This window comes from Camelina sativa, chromosome 7 (assembly GCF_030686135.1).
Source record: "Camelina sativa cultivar CO46 ecotype springtype chromosome 7, ASM3068613v1".
Lineage (NCBI taxonomy): Eukaryota > Viridiplantae > Streptophyta > Magnoliopsida > Brassicales > Brassicaceae > Camelina > Camelina sativa.
This window is the reverse complement of record NC_141886.1, coordinates 7,801,250-7,817,358: the sequence shown is the minus strand read 5'-3', so window position 1 is coordinate 7,817,358 and position 16,109 is coordinate 7,801,250. Positions and strand designations below refer to the sequence as shown.

General features: G+C 38.4%; 1 protein-coding gene across 1 annotated transcript; it reads right to left on the bottom strand.

Annotated features, from left to right (window-relative positions):
* Window positions 1–7,667: 7,667 nt before the first annotated feature.
* LOC104700677 (LOB domain-containing protein 11) lies at window positions 7,668–9,626 on the bottom strand. The gene is made up of 2 exons (XM_087456671.1): window positions 9,104–9,626; window positions 7,668–8,391 (listed from the first exon to the last, which is right to left on the bottom strand). Exons 1-2 carry the CDS (start codon window positions 9,410–9,412, stop codon window positions 7,984–7,986), a joined length of 717 nt encoding a protein of 238 aa, XP_087312797.1. The 5' UTR covers window positions 9,413–9,626; the 3' UTR covers window positions 7,668–7,983.
* Between the last annotated feature and the right edge of the window lie 6,483 nt (window positions 9,627–16,109).

Sequence of the window (16,109 nt, the reverse complement as noted above, 5' to 3'; positions counted from 1 at the left end):
AAAATACTAAGCCCAGAATATATCGCTAATACTCCCCCTCACGTTGGAGTGTGAAGGTCCTGAACACCCAACTTGGACATCAAATAGAAAAACTGTGGACGACCTAGTGCTTTAGTCAGTAAGTCTGCGAGTTGATCTTCGGAACGAACATGTTGTGTAGAAATGATACCATCACGAACTGCATCACGAACAGCATGACAATCATTTTCAATATGTTTAGTGCGCTCATGGAAGACTGGATTAGCAGCGATGTGTATAGCAACTTTGTTATCACTGAACAATCGAGTTGGCGCAGATTGCTCAATACCAAATTCTTTTAACAACTTACGCAACCATTTAATTTCACGAAGAGCGACAGACATGGCGCGATATTCTGCTTCGGCAGAAGAATGAGAGACAACATCCTGCTTCTCAGCCTTCCAAGCAATCGGAGAACCACCAAGAAGAACGACATACGCAGTAAGAGAGCGTCGTGTAATCGGACAAGTAGACCAATCAGAATCACAGTACACCGTGAGTGATAAATCAGGATCAGATCGAAGAAGAATCCCTTGGCCTGGGGAACCTTTTAAGAACTTAACAACCCGTAGAGCTGCATCCCAGTGGGCTTCCCGCGGAGTCTTCATAAACTGAGACAACACATGCACCGAATAGGCTAACTCAGGATGAGTATGAAGAAGATAGAGCAAACGCCCAACCAGACGACGATAAGACGTAGGATTTGAAAGCAATGGACCATCATCATCCGCAAGATGATGGTTTTCTTCAAGAGGAGTGATGGCAGGATGAGAACCAAGATTACCACTGTCAGCAATAATATCCAAGATGTACTTCCGTTGAGACAAGAAAATACCATCCGACCCACGGGAAACTTCAATACCAAGGAAATACTTCAACTTCCCCAAATCCTTCATGGAAAAACATTTTCCCAAATAATCTTTGAATTTTTGTAGCATGTAACTATCATTACCACAAATGAGCAAGTCATCAACATAAATCAACACCCGAAGTTCGATATTCTCACGAGTATATGAAAATAAAGAGTAATCATCATAAGCCTGAACAAAACCGAAACGAAGCAAGGAGTCCGAGAGCTTCTTGAACCAACACCGCGGAGCTTGTTCAAGCCCATACAATGCCTTCTTAAGGCGGCAAACTTTGTTAGGCTGTGAGTGTCGAACACCGGGAGGAAGTTTCAGATAAACCTCTTCCTCGAGATCGCCATGAAGAAAAGCGTTGTTAACATCCATTTGATAAACCTCCCAGTGTTTAGCAGCAACAAGACGTAAAAGTGTACGAACCGTAGTCATTTTTACCACTGGTGCAAAAGTCTCGTCAAAATCCACCCCTTCAACCTGCTTATTACCACATACGACCAACCGAGCTTTGTAACGTTCAATAGAACCATCAGAGTTGTACTTGGTTTTAAACACCCATAAACTGTCAATGGCCACCTTACCCGGTGGGAGATCTACAACATCCCAAGTTTTCTTGAACTCAAGAGCATCGACCTCTTTAAACATGGCGTCATTCCAAACCTTAATACGGACAGCATCTTTGAAACTTTTAGGTTCCTCACCAGCCGTGATGGCAGCTAAGAACGCACGATGGCCTGCAGAAAACTTATCATCGGAAATATAATCTGTCAAAGGATACAAAGAAGTACCTTGAACCGATGGCGAGGACTGAGAAACAGAGGATGCGAGAGCGTGAGGGGTTATTGAATCACTAGTCGTGTTATACAGCACATAATCCTTTAAACGAACAGATTCCTTAACTTGTCGTTTTCCCGGACAAGAAGGCGGGATGGCAACTGCTGCCGGAGAGGATTCCGAGACAGTGCAAGACGGAGACGGCGACTGAACCACAGGAGCAGGGGACGAGAACTCGTCAGTGGTGATATTGGTTTTTAAGATCGGAACGGGCACAGGCGGGGAAAGTTGCGTACCGCTTACGGCACCAGTGTTCGGGTCGGGTTGCGAAACATCAGCAGGAGCGGAAGACTCGTGTGAAACAATATCAGGAGGGACAGCAGAAATTTCATTGCTCCCCCTGTCGAGAGGAGCCTCAGACCAATCCGCATCAGAGACCAACGATGGAACTAGAGGTAAGGTGGGCGGAGTAGGACAAGAGGAGGCAAACGGGAAAACATCTTCACGGAAGATGACATCTCGGGAGACCAAAAACTGATTTTGGTCGATATCAAATACTTTCCAGCCTTTTTGACCCAGCGGATAGCCGACAAAGACACAGAGACGACTACGGGCACCAAACTTTTCCCTATCACGAGCAACCCGATGAACATAACATGCTGACCCAAAAACACGTAACTGATCATAACTGGGTTTACAACCATGAAGAACTTCATACGGTGAGCGATTGTGAAGAGTGGAGGTTGGGGTACGGTTGATCAAATAGGCGGCAGCGAGAATAGCCTCTCCCCAAAACTTAATCGGCAAATGAGCTTGAAACAACAAAGCTCGAGCCACATTTAAAATATGTCTATGGTTTCTTTCAACACGTCCATTTTGTTGGGGAGTTCCAACACAAGAAGTTTGATGAACGATACCAAGTTTGCGAAACAAACCTGAGAGACACATGAATTCTGTCCCATTATCACTGCGCACCATCTTCACACTTTTGCCAAACTGTTTTTCGGTGTAAGCAAGAAAGTTAGTGAGGATTGTCCGTACTTCCGATTTTTCAAGCATTAAGTACGTCCAGACAGATCTTGTGAAATCATCCACAATTGTCAAAAAATAAACGGCACCACATGAAGATGGAACACGATAGGGTCCCCAAACATCGCAATGTATTAAAGAAAAACAATCCAATGCTTTATTAATACTTGGTGGAAAAACCTCTCTAGTTTGTTTAGCTCTAAAACATACGTCACAAGAACGAGAGCTAATAGACGAATCAGAAATAGAAACCATAGGTAATGTAGAAAGTACGGAGAAACTTGGATGACCCAACCGCTGATGCCACAAAGCTTGATCAGAAGAGACCTGAACCGTGTGAATCTTGGCAGTAGCAACATCCGTCAGATAATAAACCCCATCACGCTCTTCACCTCTTCCAATCAAAGTCCTCGAAAAACGGTCCTGTGAAATGCAAATTGTATCAGTAAACATGGCCATACACTTTGTTTGCTTGACAATCTTGGATACAGAAATCAAAGTGCAATTCAACGTTGGCACAAAAAGCACATTATGTAGTGCAACTTTCTCGGAGAGAGGAAAATCTCCCTTACTCAAAGCAAACGTTTTACTTCCGTCAGCAAAACCAATCGAACAAGGTGGAATAGAGACAACATTAATTAAGAGAGAAAGTTGACCAGTCATATGACGGGACGCCCCCGTATCAAGTATAACATCACCAAAGTTCTTCTTACCAAACAACTTATCGGAACTACCAGCAGTAGATGTTTTCTCTTGAATCATCTGAGAGAGAACACGAAGTTGATCCTGTGTGAATTCAGGAAACGAAGACGGATTGGAGCTGGTCGCATGAGCCGTAGCAAACTGTCCTCTACCACGACCAGAACCATTGCCACGTCCGCCATGACCATGACCACCAGAGCCACGACCATCACTACGACGCTCGGTCCACCAATCAGGAAAACCAACGATGGACCAACAATCTTTCTTTTCATGACCTGAACGTCCACAATGAGAACACAAAACAGGACGAGACTTAACAATAGAAGACTCAGCACGGTTCCCAACGGGCAGTTCTGTTCCGATGGACGGAGCTTGGTGACGAGTCACGAACCCGACAGCCTCGTGACGGTCTTCTTGGAGGCGAGAAGCATGAAGCCTTTGTTCTTCACGAATGACTTTAGAATACGCAACGCCAAGAGTGGGAAGCGGATCCATATTAATAAGACTTGTAACAATCCCTCCAAAACGTGCATCATCAAGACCCATTACAAACTGATGAAGCTTCTCATTATCCCTTTCGGTAACAATTGCAGTCAGAATCGAACCATGGGGACACACCAGACTAGCTTGATAGGTTTTCAATTCATCCCAAAGATGACACAGCTTGCCGTAGTACTCTACGACCGTCTGTCCGTGCTGCCGACAAGAGGCGAGCTGAAACTTGATTTGATGAACTCGAACATTGTTAGTAACAGAGAAACGCTGTTGCAACTCATCCCAAAGAAGATGAGCATCAGAGATAAAAGTTACGGTGGTCTTAACTTTTGGCTCAATCGAAGCCCTTATCCAACCCACGATCATGGAATTCACGGTCTTCCAATTCTCAAAATCAGGATCGGTGCTTGCAGGCTTCAGGATTGTACCGTTGATGAAGCCGGTTTTCCGTTTGGCTTGAAGAGCATTAAGCATCTCTTCAGACCATTCATTGTAGTTATCTCCGTTCAGCAAAACAGAGGTGATAATAGTTCCGGGGTTGTCGGAGCTTGAAAGTGTATACGGCGACACCACCGTGGAAACAGAGGAAGCGACGAGGGCCCCTGTAGAAGAAGACACATGTTCTCCGTGGGTACTCATGAAGATCTTGATACACAAGACAAGTCGAAACTATCGACGGACACAACCGAATCGAAACTTATCGATGAATAACAAGAATTTTAAAACTTTTTAGCTCTGATACCATGTAGAATTAGTTATTGAACTGACTTGTCCTTGTTAATCTAGGTTACAACCTTATTTATACATGTTTAGCTAGGGTATACACAAACCGTCATTGACGTAAACTACACATTTAAAGCCCAAAATACTAAGCCCAGAATATATCGCTAATACCATGCGTGCACTACAAATTGGCTGCGAAGCCTTGTAGGAAAGTAATACTAATTTTTTATAATATGGATTCGTACGTACCCTTTGGTTGAACGATATATTAAGAAAGACAGATGAGTTTAGACTTTGTCGTGATATGTATGAGTTTAATTCGAGTAAGAACCAAATCTAATAAAGTTGTAAAAGCGTTCATAAAATAATTTGTGTTTAGTCTTCTTGTTGGCGCGTCGTAACCACCATTCTTATCACTTGGTTCCACATGTTTTCTTTATACGAGTCTATCAATAATCCGCCACGGTAAACAAGATATTAAGAAACTAAGAAAAGCATTTCAAGTTCAAGAATTGAGAAATATTTTTTTTATGTTTTAGTATGGTATAAGAGAGAACAAAATACAGAAAAATATTGTAGTGATATGCGATATCAGTCGATAACGTTTCTGAATCATTCGGAATAATAAAGAGGTTGGTCCACTAAGTATGCCACAACAGGCTAATCTACCATGTTTAATTAGTCACTTATCATACTTAGAGATATTTTGTAGAGTTTGGTTGACCTACCAGGCTAACATGCAAAAGACCGCGGTATAAAAATTATTATCCTTATCTTATATCATCTTTATGACCATAGATTTTGCGGTTGGTTTGTAGGCTCTTCAATTTTTGACTTTATTGTGTCTAGTTCTATAAATAAGTAATTACAAAATATATTAAATTTTAAGTTTTATATAATCAAATAAAATATCATAGATTATAGTTAAATTTGAAAAGGAAAAATTCATATTATTTAGTAAATTCAATATAACATTTTATTGAATCCAATATCATATCTGTGGGTTCGCCTGTTGCCTTAATCTGCTTGAAAAGTATTAATAAATCACATATGTACATGATTTTGATATTGATTTGTTATATAGTCCCCAAAAATACGAGAATCTCACTTAAATTTGTGAATACGAATTTTCTTTTTAACATCAAGTTTAAAGGGAAAAATTAGCATATGAGTTGGGAAGTTAAGGAAATTTTCAGAATAAAGTATCGAAAAACTGATGAAGAGGCTTTCTACCTGATTTAATTATGAAATTGGAAGGACTGAAGGTAGGTACTTAGTTTTTCCTTTCGGCTACTTATGATAACAAAGGGACTAGGAAAAGTAAAGCTAATTTGTGTAATCATTACAATTATATACCCTAATTACCTTCAAACCTAATTTCAATAATATATAATAATTATTGTTTATAAAGGTTATCGACATTAATCGAGTTTTATTCCGACTATAAATTTTGGCATTAGTGACATTTCTGGCAGAGCTACTAGTACTACTACATACGTAAATATTTTGTTTCAAACCTAGCAACACTTTAGTCCTGCAAAACTTGTGAACTTTGTGATGCATTTTAATATTTTTATTTTCCACAACAAATCATTTGAGGGATATATATGACGCATATTTTGTCGGTGATCGTTACTGTATTATTCAAAATTATCTGATCAATCTTGTATATACCACCATATGCATGAAATCATTATTTAAAATAAGTATATACAACGTTATTGTATCAATCTTGTAAATTTATTTGGTATACGTAATTCGTAATTGTAACTTACAAGAAAATGGTTAGAAATATATAGTCTCTAGGAAACTCGGACGTACGTTCTATTTTTTTTTTGGATCGTAAACTAGCAGATAAATGTACGCTGATGAGCAAACCGCACACCGTACCGATTGTTACGAGCCCAGTCCCACCATCGCTTAGGTCATAGTAGTCATTAGCCATTTCGATCAACCAAAAAATAAGTAGTCATTTCGACTTCGTGCCGACAAATAACGAACTAACGATGCAGATAATATTCTTTTGCTTGTAATGACAGTCACGTGGGTTGCACATGATGTCGGTAAAAGTTGTATAAACTATTGTTTTGGACCACACTATTGATTTTGTTCTTTGGTTGAATCTCAATTAGACCATTCGTAGGAATATTATCGAGTCAACGTGGTCATATTGTGACTTGTGTGACATATGTCGGTAAACACAATCTTATTTGGTTTTATGTTAATTAATTTACTTGAAAATTGGTTAAGTTTTATATAGATTTTGTCTCTTATGGGTTAGGGAAATGTGTTTTAGGACATCCGATCCCTATGTATAATACTACAGTATAATCTAATGGTCTCAAATATAATCTGATGAGAAATTTTTGGGAGACACCATAACTTCAATAGGAATACAATGATTAAGGTCAATATTTCCAAATAATATTTACCCTTGAAAACACCATCATTAAAGTTGTTAGATTTTCTTTTTAACATCGAGGTTGTTAGTTAATTCCATCAGTAACCCTTATTGACAAGTTAGATAGATGTCCACACATAACATGAGTGCGTATACGTAGATCATTCACATATACATATAGATGTGGTCACATGGAGCAAAACGCGTAAATGTCTAGCAGTCACTACTGTCTACAGAGACGTGTCATGTCTTCGTTGTGTCCTTAGCGAATAGAGTTAATTCGCCTTCACATTACTATGGATGGTTTCAAGAACCTGAATTCTTATTTACAATATTCACAAGAATACAAAATAGGATGACAAAACACGCGTTAGATCTAACCAAGAGCTAGCTGTGTGCCCACTAATTTGTTCAAATGGATAGATTAATGTCCAGAATCGAATTGTTCCACGTACAAAAATCCTTGTAGTTCCCTCTTGCATGTTTATTGAAGATAGTTTTAAGATAGAAACAATATTCGTTTTTCTACGAATTTTGAGATTAACCTAAATTTTGGTCCGGTTATTAAAAAGAAGGAAAAAAAAAATACACATTATTTGCTTCCGGGGAGCATTATCAGAAAGATCAACAATGACATCCTTCTCATTGTAAAACAAAACAATAAATATACATAATGGTATTATCATTAAATTTAAAATGCATCTCAATTATCTCCTTCTCATTAGCGTTAGGAGAAGATTCTTAGAATCTTAATCATAGTACAAACTCTTTTGTCTGATATCCCTACATAATAATACTAGCACGTAACATGTTTGACAAGTTTGCTGCAGTTTTGTTACGTGCTTATTATACATGATTGGTTGACTTAGCCAAATTAAAGAAAAAAAAAACTTCGCATATATCATATCCTAGGTCTTAATATGCATATGGAAGCAACCACTAAAGCGCTTTAAAGTGAGCTAATGATACCATAAGTTATGATCATGTCCAAAGAGGATCCCACCACGACATGGATGAATTATTGTTGACAATGTTGTTGTTGTTGTTGTCCTCAAGGAATCCCAAATCATTGCTCTCTTCGTCGGGGCTACTAATGAACTCATCGCCACTCTCAAACGAACTCTCAAAGGACATATTGTGTTGTCCTTGCTCTTGTGCTGACAACTTGGTTTGCTCCATTTTATATATCAATTCTAGTAGACTTGATCTTTGGAGTTGCATACCCACTAACTCTACTTGAGTTTTCGCAAGTTGTGCTTGAAGCTCACTAACTTGTCTCTGCAAGTGGTAAATTGCACCCGCACATCCGTAAACCGGATCTCTCATCATTGCTCCGGCTTCATAGACCATGCTATTAACCGCATCTGTTCTTTGCGATTCCGGAAGTTCCTAATAATAGAAAAATATATATATAAATACATAAACATCATCTTTCACTAAAATGTTTGTTTCTAGAAGACGATATAAAAGTCTCGGACATGGAACGTAGATTTGAATATTTTACAGTATTTGACATTGTGAAGTTGTTTTTTGATATTTGACCATGAAGAAAACTTACATGACTTTTTCAAATTACGAATGAAAAGGAATTGTTGAAATAGACCTTTTTTTTTTTCTTCTAGCATAACTTTTTTTTTCTTTTTTTCTTAATGTGGTTGCATGTAGCTTTGAGGAAAGGTTGTTATTGACCTTTCATTACAATTGTAGGGCCTTGTTCCGGTCACATGACTTATGAACCCATTATTGTTCAACAACTAGACTTTTAACCACTTTAACTCCCTTTTCACATTTTGCAAACCAGATTTCATGTTTTATTTTATAAAAAGATGTATATAGTATATTTTAAAAGACATCATTCTCTTTTTATATTTTAAATTAGATATCTTTCTAAATCATTGGCATTCATTACTGCAAAACAAAACATTTTTTATTTATTTACTCATACCTACTAGAATGATATATTTTGAGATAAATTATAAATTTTGATGTTCATAACCAATAAGCAAATGTGAAATATTTGGCTCATGTACACACGTGCGTGGTGACATATACATAGAAAATACACACGTGTAACTAGTAAAGAACGAAAAAGAAAAAGTACCTGCAAGAACTTAATAATGTTGCTAGCTCCGAACACACGGTGAGCGATTGTGAACTTCGCCGGATCCGTCGGAGGAAAATACGGCGCCAAAACGCATTTCTCAGCGCACCGCCGCCTCAAAATCTTGCAAGCCGCACAAGGGCTTAGTACAACCGGCGGTTGTGGCGGCTGCTGTGGCGAAGGAGGCGGTGGAGGTGAAGAGGTGGGAGAAGGAGAGGAAACAGGAGTGGTGGTTTCCGCCACGGCAGCCACGGCCACAGCTGAAGCTGTAGGTGTAGCGACCCCACCGTTAATCTCCATCTTAAGCATGATTATCAAAGTATTTTAGGGGCTTATTTGTTTTTCTTTTGAGCCAATTAGTAGAGTTTTAAAATAAGGAAGGAGTTGAAACAAAATAGTTGATGAACCAAAGTGTGTTGGTCTGTAGAGTGAAGTGATGATTTATGGGAAGGAGATTGTGAGTGGTATATATAGACAGAGAGACACAAGAGAATGACCAAGTGACGTTATAAATAAGAGTTGTGACGTTATTAGCTTATTTGTAATAGTTTTATATATTTATGCCTTTACGGTGTTAATTACTATTTACTACTATATTCGTCTTGAGCTTTTTTTGTTTTTTTTTTGTTTCAACGGTTGATTGACTTTGGCGGCTCAATTAATTATTTCCACATTCGCACTTAAGCAAAACTTGTTAATTTGCAACTTATCCTTAAAGTTGTCTTTAATGGGAGTGATCCAGTCCCCGTTTTCACATTTCGCTTATATACTCCTACATAAAATATTGTTTTTCATATTTCTCTTTGATATTTAAGTTATTTACGATTAAAATCAATACTAAAATGCACAAAGGCATTAACGAGTTCACTTGATTTTCGATGTGAAAGCTTTTTTTTTTCAACATCTCACTGTTATATACATGATGGCTAAAAATTAAAATCAATTGTTATTTAACTTTTATGTTGTTAGAATAAGTTTTTAAATAATATTATCTCTCTTTCACAAAAAGTGTCATTATGAGAGTTTTTCTTTGTTTAATAAAGACTATCACTTTGTATTTCCAATGTGATTTTTATCATTAAATTTTCTAATTTACCCTTAACCCAAAGCTTTTTCTATTAAATTTCAATGATAAATTACTCATTAAATAGGGGTATATATGTATAATTCAAGTTTTTCTTAATTTGTGTGTAATTGGTCAAAATGACATTCTTTGTGAAATATAGGGAGTAGTTTTTTGGATTCACCGAATGACTAAATTTAATCGTCGTATAGAAAAAAAAATTGGAAAACCAAAACTCATTTCTATAGTTCATTCCGATCAACACCCTTCTGACTCATTTCTACCATCACCCATTTATTGTAAGTGATGTACATTTATAGAGGGAATGATACATATGGCAACGATTAAATAGGGATGCAAGAATAGTCATTAAACTCAATCATAAAACAAAAGATAAATCACTCACGGCTCATGCATGGGGACGACAACAGGCCAATTAGGTACATTGTTTCTTGGAACGAATCCACACTATCATTTCATAATTAAGAAATTTTAAATAATACTAACTGATATCAAAAAGTTAAAAATGAGTACTGACATTTATACTATGTAAGAAATAGCTAGGAATCTATTGTTAAATTTTATGTCTATGTAGAAAAACCACATGCTACGAAAAAAAATATGTGTTGCTCAATAAATATAAATAAAATGAATAAAAACGATTTAAATCTCTAGTTGATAAATTACTGTGAGTTGTAGTTCTTATGGTTTCTTTAGAAATGTGTCTAAGTGTGAGAAAGACTCTCGGTAGAAGAGAAGGTTAGCTCACAAATAGCTTTCAAGTGATGCACGTGAGGTGGAAGACTAAAATGTTGAAGTCGTCGAAGTCAACGGAGGTTATAAGGTCTTATCTGTTTAATCTCTTGATCGATTCATTATCTTCTTCTCTGTATCTGAGAGTTTGTTAGAGAGAGGTTGGAGAGATTTGATAGTGAGAGAGTAGAGAGAGAAAGCTTAAGAGCGTTGTAACGAAAATAGTCCTCACAAAGTTTCTAGTGGATTCCAGAGAAGTATCTCCGGCGAGACGTAGCTTTTGCGGGTAAGGAACGTGAACTCGTTAAATTGTTGGTGTCGTTCTTTTATCTTTCTTTTACTTTCTGATTCAATCAAGTAACGAAGAATTACATACGAGTTCTATTGTTTTTTAATCTCTGATCGGTTAACAACCTCACAAATTGGTATCAGAGCCTGGGCTTTGGCGAAGCTCGATCAGATTGAAGATGTCTGGGGTTCCGATTGCAGTGTTTGATGGTTCGGGAGACTTCTCTCTGTGGAAGACGAGAATTAGAGCTCATCTAAGTGTGATCGGGTTAAAGGATGTACTGGTGGAGAAAGCTCCGTCTCCGCCTCTCACAGCGGAAGAAGAACAAGATACAGAGATGAAGAAAAAGCGTGAAGCCGATGAAGCAGCAAGATTGGAGAGGTGCGATAAGGCAAAGAACGTGATCTTCTTAAATGTTGCTGATAAAGTTTTGAGGAACATTGAGTTATGCGACACTGCGGCTGAAGCATGGTCGACATTGGAGAAGATGTTTATGCCTACATCCTTGCCTCATCGAATTTATTCTTAATTAAACTTTTACACATTCAAGATGCAGGAGAATAAGAAGATCGATGACAACATTGATGATTTTCTCAAGATTGTGGCAGATCTCAACCACTTGCATATTGAAGTATCAGATAAGGTACAAGCGATCATCATGTTGAGTTCCTTACCTGCAAGATTTGATAGTTTAGTAGAAACACTGAAATATAGTACGGGTAGAGAGAAGTTAAGGTTGGATGATGTAATGGTGGCTGCAAGGGATAAGGAGAGGGAGGTAGCTCAGAACAGTAAGTGAGTGGGAGAGGGAAACTTTGCAAGAGGTAGATCAGAGGAGAAATATAATGGTCAGGCTAATAAAGCAAGAGGTAGATCTCGATCTAAGTCTAAGGATGGGAAAAGGGTATGTTGGATATGTGGTAAAGAGAGACATTTTAAAAAAGCAATGTTACAAGTGGCTCGAGAAAAACAAGAGCAAGATACAAGGGTTGGATAAAGGAAAAGCATGAATTGCTAAGTCTGGTTCTGATCATGATCCAGCAATGGTGTTAATGGCAGTAGAAGAGAGTTTGAGTGCATCAGGAGATAAAACTGAGGAATGGATACTAGACATTGGTTGATCTTTTCACATGACACTAAGGAGGGAGTTATTTTCAGACTTTAAAGAGGTAACATCCGAGTATGTCAAGATGGGGAATAACACTGTATCTCAGGTTAAAGGAGTCGGCAGTGTGAAGATACGAAATTCAGATGGGACTTCTATTGTTCTTACAGATGTGAGATACATGCCATCAATGTCTCGGAACTTAATCTCTTTAGGTACATTGGAAGACAAAGGATGTTGGTTTAAATCCCAGAATGGAGTTCTGAAAATAATCATTGGCTGTTCAACGTTGCTTAGAGGAAAGAAGAGAAACACATTGTATATTCTGCAAGGAAAAGCAGAGATACCAGAGTCTCATGTTTCTGAGTCTTTGTAGGATGAAACTGTCTTGTGGCATAGTAGATTAGGCCACATGATCCAAAAGGGACTGGAAGTACTAGCTAAGAAAGGATGCTTGGATAGGGAGATGATTAAGGAGCTTAAGTTCTGTGAAGATTGTGTGTTTGGTAAGAACCACATGGTAAGTTTTGCTCCAGCACAGCATGTGTCCAAAGAGAAGCTGGCATATGTGCACTCCGACTTGTGGGGTTCCCCACACAATCCTCTCTCACTCAGTAATTGTCAGTATTTCATATCGTTTATTGATGATTATTCAAGAAAAGTATGGATATACTTTCTAAAACGAAAAGATGAGGCATTTGAGAAGTTTGTTGAGTGGAAGAAAATGGTGGAGGTTCAGTCTGAGAAAAAAGTTAAGAAGCTCAGAACGGATAAGGGGTTGGAGTATTGTAATCAATATTTCGACAAGTTCTGCAGGGATGAAGAGATTGTTCGACATAGGACATGTGCCTACACAACACAGCAAAATGGTGTGGCTGAAAGGTTAAATCAAACCATTATGGACAAGGTGCGTAGTATGTTGAGTGAAAGTGGTATGGAGAAAAAATACTGGGCAGAAGCAGCTTTGACTGCAGTATATTTGATCAACAGATCACCTTCAACGGCTATTGACGTCGATCTACCAGAGGAAAGATGGACTTCTAGTTTACTAGATTTGAGTGGATTGAGGAGGTTTGGTTATCTTGCGTATGTTCACACTGATCAAGGGAAATTGAATCCACGAGCTAAGAGAGGATTCTTTACAAGTTATCCTGAAGGAGTTAAAGGGTATAAGATTTGGTTACCAGACGAAGCTAAGTGTGTCATAAGCAGGAATGTGATTTTCAGAGAAGAAGTGATGTATAAGGATCACAGTAAAGATCAACAGGTGAGTATTACGGAGGTAGACCTCGAGAATCTTGGTTTGAAGACAAATGGGTCAGATCAAGGTAGAGATTCTCAAGATACTGTTAATCAAGGTGGAGCTACGCAAGTGCAGGAGCATGAGGCTCCTATTGATCCCTCGAGATCAAATACTACTCAAGATGAGAGTGGAGAAGAAAGTGATTATCAACTGGTTAAAGATAGAGGGAGAAGAGCAATTAAAGCAAATAGGAAGTATAGTGAGTCAAACATGGTGGGATTTGCTTATTATACAGAGGATGGAGGGAGGTCTGAACCTGATTCTTATAAGGAGGCTCTTCTTGATCCGGATTGGGATAAGTGGAATGAAGCAATGAAAGAGGAGATGTCCTCAATGAAAAAGAACCAAACATGGGATCTTGGAGATAAGCCAAAAGGAGCTAAAGTTGTGGGTTGTAGATGGATCTACACTAGAAAACCAGGAATACCTGGAGTAGAAGCTCCCAGATTCAAGGCTAGACTAGTGGCAAAGGGTTACTCTCAAACCGAAGGTGTTGATTATACTGAAATATTTTCACTGGTTGTTAAACATGTTTCTATCAGGTATCTGCTGTCAATGGTGGTTCAATTTAACATGAAGTTGCAGCAAATGGATGTGAAGACCGCATTCTTTCATGGTTTCCTTAATGAAGATATATTCATGGCTCAGCCTGCGGGTTTTGTTGATGAGTCACATCCTGAGCAGGTATGTTTCCTGAAGCGCTCTCTGTATGGCCTTAAACAGTCTTCTAGGCAGTAGAACCTGAGATTTGATTGAGTTTATGAGGGGAATAGGCTATGAGAGAAGTGCTTATGATAGCTGTGTATATTGGAGGAAGTTCAAAGATGGGAGTCGTATCTATCTATTGTTGTATGTAGATGATATGTTGATAGCTTCTGAGAAAAAAATTCATGTAGAAGAATTGAAGAGGTTGCTAAGTCAGGAGTTTGAAATGAAAGATTTAGGAGAAGCTAAAAAGATTCTTGGAATGGAGATTGAGAGAGATAGAATTTCAGGAACTTTAACTCTGTCTCAGGAGAGTTACGTTAAGAAAGTTCTGAAAACTTTCGGGATGGATCAAGCCAAGGGAGTTGCTACTCCTTTAGGTGCTCATTTCAATCTTCGAGCAGCTACTGATAAGGAATATGAAGAACAGTTTGAAAGGATGAAAGTGATTCATTATGCCAATACTGTTGGTAGTATCATGTACTCTATGATAGGCACGAGGCCAGACCTAGCATATCCGGTTGGTGTGATTAGTAGATTCATGAGTAGACCACTCAAGGATTATTGGCAGGCGGCTAAGTGGGTCTTGAGGTACATGAGAGGTACTGAGAAGAAGAAGTTATGTTTCAGAAAGCAAGAAGACTTCTTGATCAGGGGATACTGCAATGCAGATCATGCTGGTGATGGTGATAGTCATAGGTCCACTACTGGGTATGTTTTTACAGCATGAGGGAACTCTATTGTTTGGAAGTCAAGACTTCAAAAGGTTGTATCTCTGTTCTCAACAGAGGCCGAGTATATGACTCTTACTGAAGCGGTTAAAGAAGCTATTTGGTTAAAAGGTTTGGCTGAAGAACTCGGGTTCCCACAGAAGTTCATGGAGGTTCATAGTGATTCGTAGAGTGCTATTGCGTTGTCAAAGAACTCAGTGCACCACGAGAGGACCAAGCATATTGATATCATGTTGCATTTTATCAGGGATATCATTAACGAGGGTATTGTGAAGGTGATAAAGATTGTAGGTGAATGCAATCCGGCTGACATTTTCACCAAGGTTGTACCAGTGGATACACTGGAGGAGCACTTCAAATGCTCCGAGTATCAGAAGACTGAGGGTAGAACTTAGGAACCGGAGGGGAATCCAAGTACTAGGTGATACAGAAGACCATTCGAATCAAGGTGGAGAATTGTGAGTTGTGGTTCTTATGGTTTCTTCAGGAATGTGTCTAAGTGTGAGAAAGACTCTCGGTAGAATAGAGGGTTAGCTCAGGGATAGCTTTCAAGTGATGCACGTGAGTCACACGTGAGGTGGAAGACTAAAACGTTGAAGTCGTCGAAGTCAACGGAGGTTATAAGGTCTTATATGTTTAATCTCTTGATCGATTCATTATCTTCTTCTCTGTATCTGAGAGTTTGTTACAGAGAGGTTGGAGAGATTTGATAGTGAGAGAGTAGAGAGAGAAAGCTTGAGAGCGTTGTAACGAAAACAGTCCTTACAAAGTTTCTAGTAGATTCCGGAGAAGTATCTCCAACGAGACATAGCGTTTCCGGTTAAAGAACGTGAACTCATTAAATCGTTGATATCGTTCTTTTATCTTTTTTTTTTTACTTTCTCATTCAATCAAGTAACGAAGAAGTACAAACAAATTCTATTGTTTTTTAATCTCCGATCGGTTGACAACCTCACAATTACTTATCTACATTACAAACAAAATATTACAGGAAAAAATCACCGATATATACCATGATAGTAGAATGACAAAAATAAAATGGTGAGTTTCTTGTTTT